The 7,312-nt window shown below is 48.6% G+C and overlaps 1 protein-coding gene across 1 annotated transcript; it reads right to left on the bottom strand.

The window, feature by feature from the left end:
- Positions 1-1,514: 1,514 nt before the first annotated feature.
- ACTC1 (actin alpha cardiac muscle 1) lies at positions 1,515-6,785 on the bottom strand. The gene is made up of 7 exons (XM_043555717.1): positions 6,659-6,785; positions 5,928-6,078; positions 4,450-4,774; positions 3,633-3,794; positions 3,319-3,510; positions 2,339-2,520; positions 1,515-1,840 (listed from the first exon to the last, which is right to left on the bottom strand). Exons 2-7 carry the CDS (start codon positions 6,054-6,056, stop codon positions 1,697-1,699), a joined length of 1,134 nt encoding a protein of 377 aa, XP_043411652.1. The 5' UTR covers positions 6,057-6,078; positions 6,659-6,785; the 3' UTR covers positions 1,515-1,696.
- Positions 6,786-7,312: the final 527 nt, after the last annotated feature.

Genomic DNA, 7,312 nt, shown 5'->3' with positions numbered 1-7,312 from the left:
ACGCAAAATTTTGAATCCAGACTCCCAAAAGGCTAGGTGATAGAATTAATGCATGACTGAAGGTTTATGTATGTTTATAACATTATGAGTATAGTTTAAAACTAAAGATTTATGACTAAAGATGCTTTGAAGAACACCATTAGATAAGATGTCAGAAAATCTGGCTTCCTAGCTTGGGTATTCCACAAACTGTGTTAACACTGCACTAGCTGCTTAATCTTTCTGTCTTGATTCCCTCATCAATATTTAAGTTTAAATACATCCATTCAAATGCTCCAACAGTTCATGAACAATTAACTTGAAAATGAAAAATTTTAGAGCTTTTGCAATTAGGTGGAAATCTACCTTTCCAAAGTGATTTCCTAAGCCATCAGCTCCCACCAGCCTGCCCTGTGCCTTGTTTGCTGGCTTCTGTCCCCTTATTTATGTTTTTGAGAGAGAGATGAATGGGAGAGGGGCAGAGAGAGATGAAGAGAGAGAGAGAAGCCCAAGCAGGCTCCATGCCGTCAGCGTGGAGCCCATGTGGGGTTTCAACTCATGAACTGTGAGATCGTGACCTGAGCCGAAGTCAGATGCTTAACCGAGTTACCCAGGCACCCTTCACCTCTGTACTTCTTAACCATTCTTCAAGACTCAGACCCATGTCCATCTCCTTGAAGTCTCCCAGACCACACACATTGGGAGTTTACACATAGTGTAGGTGAGCTCCTCAAGGACAGAGCATGACTGATTGCTTTGGATGCTGCTCCCAGCAGCCCCCACAGCATATGTTGCAGAGTCCAGCATGAAATAAAAGGAATATTGTGGCTTTCCACTCCCCTTGATCCTTCAGACTTCCTGGCCTTCACTACACTCAACCCAAAATTCCAAGATTTCAAAGACATGAAGAGACTGACGACTTATGTCCCACAAATTAGTTACTGATGAGGCAAAAGGATCTGGTACCTGTTTCCTCACGTTTAGTTTGAATATGCACAATGATCTTGATTTGTTTAGGGAGTGTTTAGAACTGGATGTGGCTGGGTTTAACCGTGAGCCAGCCTCAGTGTTTCACCATTAACATGCATAGCCCTTGGAAGGACAACTGAGGAATCCAGCATTGAGAATTTAAGCTAACTTACTTAAAACTTCCTCATTACCAATGTGTATGTGGTTTCTACAAAGTTACGAAAACAACTGGAGCCTATATGAAAACAACTTTCACTGTCATCCATAGTAACTAATCTTAAAGTATTGTGAAATCCGATTTCATTTCTCGCTTATGTGGAGCTAAAGTTAATCTACTTTTCACATGTGAAATATATTCATGATTCTGTCCCAAAGTGGAAAACTGATATTTAGTATTGTTAAGCCCCCCCTAAATGTCACACTAATTCATCGGCTCAACTTTGTGCTACTGTAATATTACAGTGCTCATGGGGTCAAAGCCACCAATATATGAATTCACAGACTGAAGTGAGCAGACACTGGCTCCTTCCCATGCCTACCAGAAAAAGAAAGATGAGAGACTTTCGTATGTTGCAAGTCCGGGTCTGGTTTATTTATAAAGCAATAAATATTAGAAGCACAAATAAATTGCACATGTGTAAACAAACTGTACAATGATTGATGAGAGATAAGGGAGGGTGGTTCGGAAGATTCCAAGAAGCATAATACTGTCATCCTGAATGTAAGGTAGACTAAGAGAGAAGGCACCTTAGAAGCATTTGCGGTGGACGATGGACGGGCCTGCCTCATCATACTCTTGCTTGCTAATCCACATCTGCTGGAAGGTGGACAGGGAAGCCAGGATGGAGCCCCCGATCCAGACAGAGTACTTACGCTCAGGGGGAGCAATAATCTGCAGGAAGGAAAGAAAAACTTCCAGTGAACTCTCACATTCCAGGCAACAGATCAAGCAACATGCCAGAGAGAGAGATTCGCCGAAAAAAATATTAGATGTTAATTCATTGTAACGTGAGATGCTTCATACCAGAAATTAATATGACTGAATCGAGTTTTACACACTGTCCTCTATTTCATTATTTCCATTATCAAAGGCTCTACAAAATAGAATTGCCCCACTTTCCTGAACTAGAGTATAATGTGGCAACAAGCTATATGCATGATAGAGGACAGCCCAAAAGTTGGGGACTTTTAAAACATGTCCGAAGATTTAGATTTTTTTTTCCTTCCAAGATTTATTATTATCTGCTGCTTGAAAATGTTTTTAAAGTCTCCTATCTCAGGAAAAGTGCTAGAAAAGCTAGTAAAGTTTATAGTAGGTGGGAAGCAAAATGTGAGTTCTACTTGGAATACTAAGTCCTGCCTTGGCTCTCACACCACAGGAGTTCTTTACCTTAATCTTCATGGTGCTGGGAGCCAGAGCAGTGATTTCCTTCTGCATGCGATCAGCAATACCAGGGTACATGGTGGTACCTCCAGATAAGACATTGTTGGCATACAGGTCCTTGCGGATATCAATGTCACACTTCATGATACTGTTATAAGTTGTTTCATGGATGCCAGCAGATTCCATACCTAGAAATATGTTTAAAAAAAAAATCAAAGTGCACTCAGGCCAGGGGCCCAGGGTGGAGGGAAGAAAAGAGGACTCCTTTGTGTTGATAAACACATTTGTCTCCCATTTGTCTCTGAAACATATGTTCCTCTATAAGATGTTCCACACTGCAAGGCATTTGTGGAACAGGTGTGTCTAAAAGTGCTGACAGTTAATCCACAACAGATTCTGTCAAGACACAAACAACTGTGTTTAGCACCTGTTTGGAGTGAACACGTGCTGTATCCATCAGATGTATGGAGATATATTTGGAAAGGGTGAGACATACATTAAAATTAATGCAGTTTTTATTTATGGACCAAGATAAGATCCCGACAAGCTTCCTCTTAGAAATCATTCCCGAGGAAAGACGTGTGGTGAAATACAAGGGTCCAGTTATTACAACGAGTATGATCATTGTTGGATTTCATGATAAGTAACTTCAGAGGGAAGTCCAGCTACATGGTAATGGAACTTACTGGAGTAAGTCAGCACTTCTGAGTAATGATTCCTTTCCTGCCGATTCGGATTATTCAACTACTATTCTGTCAGAGCCTCTATTCGGACATGAAGTCAATGTGTCATCCTTTATCATATCACTGCAACATCACAGTATGGCCATCCTTGTAATGGGCCATTGGGATCTGAGGCTGAGCTGTGTGGGACTTCTTTTAACTCAAGAGCCTCTTAATCCTTCTTGATTATAATAGACTTTACTCTGGGACACCCCCAGATTTCTAGAGAAAAGCTGTGCATGTGCACCAGACGCTACAACTCACCAATGAAGGAGGGCTGGAATAGTGTCTCAGGGCAGCGGAAGCGCTCGTTGCCAATAGTGATGACTTGGCCATCGGGCAGCTCATAACTCTTCTCCAGGGAGGAGGAAGAGGCAGCCGTGGCCATTTCATTCTCAAAATCCAGGGCAACATAGCACAGCTTCTCTTTAATGTCACGGACAATTTCCCGTTCAGCTGCAGAAATAAAGGTTATGACGGTCAAGTTCTGAAGAATGAAGTAGGTAGATTCTCTGGTGGAGGAAAAAAGCAGACACGATGCTGTGGCAGAGGAGACACATACACACACACACACTCACCGGTGGTGACAAAGGAGTAGCCACGCTCAGTGAGGATCTTCATGAGGTAGTCAGTGAGATCCCGACCAGCCAGATCCAGACGCATGATGGCATGGGGCAAAGCGTAGCCCTCATAGATGGGAACGTTGTGAGTTACACCATCCCCAGAGTCCAGAACAATGCCTGTCAGGAGAAATAGACAAGAACAAAGTAAATCTCCAAGGACACCACTGCTCTAGCTGTGTCAAAGCCTACTTCCAATCTTGGCTAAAAGATACTAGCACTGGGCATGGGTCCAGATAAAATTAGATCCCTTACACACAAAGAATAAAAATGAGCATAACGAGTGCTAAATCTGAAGCCAGCAACAGCTCACCCTTTTAAATATTGTAGTAGAAAAATTTCCCCAGGACACTTTCAAATGACCATCCCTTCTACCAGCCATTAGCACATTATGTAAGTATCCAGGCATGGATACTTTCCTCCCATCCAACAAATATGTGTTCTCTCTTTTTTGACTCAGACCCTGTAGGAAACGTTGGTTCTCCTTGGGGATGTTTGCCCAGGGACTGTGATGGTATGGAACACATTGTGAAGAGCCTTAATACATGATATCACATGCTTTAGGAAAGGTAAGGATCTAACTCCATGTGCTTTCAATCGTTAGAAATGCATGTGATCTGAAACTGTTGTTACCTCTCTCTCTTATCTCGGACACCTTCCCAGGGAGTGTGAGGGCAGGGATCATTCCTTTTGCAACTGGGGAAGCTGATTCATAGCAAGGTCAGTGCCTTAGGAATGTGCTTAATCAGTGACTGTCTCCACAGCCCAAACATACCTGTGGTACGGCCAGAAGCATACAGGGACAGCACCGCCTGGATGGCTACGTACATGGCAGGGACATTGAAGGTTTCAAACATGATCTGAGTCATCTTCTCACGGTTGGCCTTAGGGTTCAGTGGGGCCTCAGTCAGCAGGGTGGGGTGCTCCTCAGGGGCCACGCGGAGCTCGTTGTAGAAGGTATGGTGCCAGATCTTCTCCATGTCATCCCAGTTGGTGATGATGCCGTGCTCAATGGGGTACTTGAGAGTTAGGATACCTCGCTTGCTCTGGGCCTCATCACCCACGTAGGAGTCCTTCTGACCCATACCCACCATGACTCCCTAGAAGAAGAAAAAGATGGGAAAGTCAAGCTTCCACTATTTCAGGAATATAACAGATGCCTCATAAATTTACATCTAACTGGCCAAGTCAAGGAACATCTTACAAATACCAAAAATAACAAAAAATAGAATTTTACTTCAATTTAGAAATATCATTTAAAATCAATCTAGTACCTTCCCCCTACCTACCCCCTCCCCCAAACCCCAGGTATAATTCTATTCTTTAAAATATAACTAGGGAGAGAGGAATGAAGCTACTTCACCAAAGAAGTACAGCCTCACCTCATTTTAAAAATACCATAATGCCTTCATTAAATTATTAAGTCCATCGCCCATGTCAACTAGAATATAAATGACTGAATTAATGACACATCGCATTTCTCCTAAGAAAAGATTTTGACATTTATCAAGTGAACATAAAAAGATAGGCTGATATGCCATTATCGCTCCACAAGCGAAATCCAGCCTGCCCAGAGCTGGCCTGCAGTACCCATCAGTCACCACCACTGAGGCATACAGCTCTAGCCCTGGCAGCCTGTCTGGCCAGGCATGTGGCAAAGCCAGAAAGCGTGGCATTTCTTTTAATAAGCAAGGTGGTATGTCACTCTCCCCATGGCACTTGCTGCCTCTGTCACGCCTGGCTTCTAAAAATGCAGCAGCCAGGAAGCAGACAGATTACATCCTCTGAGAGCCCAGAAAGCTGGCTGTGAACGGAGGAAGGAATGTGGGCTGGGTCCCGGTTGGTGGAGAGAAGTTGTATCATTGCAAGTTTTGAGCAGGACTGAAAAGGGAGGCCGAGGGAAAGACTGGAGTGTGGAAGGGGCAGGGAAAAGGCGGAGTACTGAACATGAAGGTGCGGAGTGGAGGGGCGAAGCCGCTGACTTTTCACACAGGAGTGGGCCCCTTGGAGAGCTCTGTCCCTGAAAGGTGGAAGGGGGACCCGTGCACACTGGGCGGTGTGAGTATTGTTTGTCCTGGCTTGGATCTGAGGCTAATCCATCTTTTCCTTATTTGACCCGAGCAGTTCATGACACAGGGGCGTCAGGTGAGACACTTCCTGGATTGCTGGCCTGAGGAAGTGGCAGGAAGGGGTGTGGAGTGGGGCTGGGGACCGCCCCAGGTAAGAGCAGGCCAGTCGGGGCGGGAGGTTTACCTGGTGGCGCGGGCGGCCCACGATGGACGGGAAGACAGCACGGGGCGCGTCATCCCCAGCGAAGCCCGCCTTCACCAGCCCGGAGCCGTTGTCGCACACAAGAGCGGTGGTCTCCTCGTCGTCGCACATCCTGGCACAGCTTCGGCGGGGTCTGCAGGTGGAGAACCGGGTGGCCCGCCCTCACTGCCTGCGGTGGCGCTGGCCTCCTCCCACCCGGAGGAAAGGACAGAGCAGAGGAGGGTTGGGGGCGACGGGGGGAACGCCTGCCGTCTCCCTTCCCGTCGGGGCGGGAGAGGAAGGGTGGGAGGAGGCTGCGGAGGTTGAGGGGGACGTGCATAGAGCAGGGGAGCGGAGGCCACCCAGGCTCCCCGGCCAGGAGTCACGCTCTGTCCCGGGGGCAAGGAGGTACCGTCACCCCTTAGCAAGCCCTCCCCAGCCCTTCACATGTTTGCCCTTCCGCGAACTGAGAGCCCACCTGGGTCCCAACCACACCCCCACGCCCAAGCCCCCGCTGGAGGGAAACGCGCACGACAGCAGGGACCCCAAACGCCCCGTGGGGGCGGGGGCCGCAGGGTTCGCGTTCTGCGCGCCCCTCTCTTGTTGTGACGACCCGGGACAACAGAAGTTAGAACCAAATCCAGAAGTTTGGTCTTTAAAAAAAAAAAAAAAGTGGCGGCGCGGTAGTAGCGGGGCCCGCTGGCTCGGCTCGGGGCGGGCGGGCGCTGACTCACCGTCCGCGGGTCGGGCTCGGCTCGGCTCGGGCGGCAGGCGCTGGGAGGCCGGCGCGGGGCGCGCCGCTTTATAGTGCGCTGACGGACGGGGTCAGTTGGAGCGGCCGGGGGCAGGGGTGGGGGGCCTGGCCGGCCACCTTGCCTTATTTGGTCGCCTTCGCACCACTGAGGAGCGCCCAGGCCATTCATGGAGCCAAGGGCAGGGGAGAGGATCAGCCAGGGGGCTCCCAGACCATGTAAGGAAGGGGAGGGGGCAACCAGGGGGATGGCCAAATAGGGAGCGAGGGAGGGGCGGGCGGCGAAGGGTAGGGGGCAGGGGAAGACTGAATGACGCCAGCCCACCTCCTCCCCCTTCTTGGATGGAGGTGCACCCTGGGTGTGCTGTGGGTTTGTTCCTCCGCGGCCCCGCCAGCCTGAGACAATAAGCCACATACAAGCCGGAAGGCTTGGCTCTCTTCCCTCTGCTGAGGGGTCCTGACAGCTGGACCGGGACAGCAAAGGAGCGACAGCAGCTTCTCATCTTCCAGGACAGGAAGCCCTGGCAATCCTCGTGGGCGCTCAAGGCACCACACCAGCACATTTGGGTGGCCAGAAAAGGGGCACCTGGGACAGGTCACCCTTCTGGTGTAGTCCCCACCGGCCTGGGTGACTTGA

Source organism: Prionailurus bengalensis, chromosome B3 (assembly GCF_016509475.1).
Source record: "Prionailurus bengalensis isolate Pbe53 chromosome B3, Fcat_Pben_1.1_paternal_pri, whole genome shotgun sequence".
NCBI classification, from domain to species: Eukaryota; Metazoa; Chordata; class Mammalia; order Carnivora; family Felidae; genus Prionailurus; species Prionailurus bengalensis.
The sequence above is the reverse complement of the archived record's forward strand: the minus strand, read 5'-3'. Positions and strand labels throughout refer to the sequence as shown.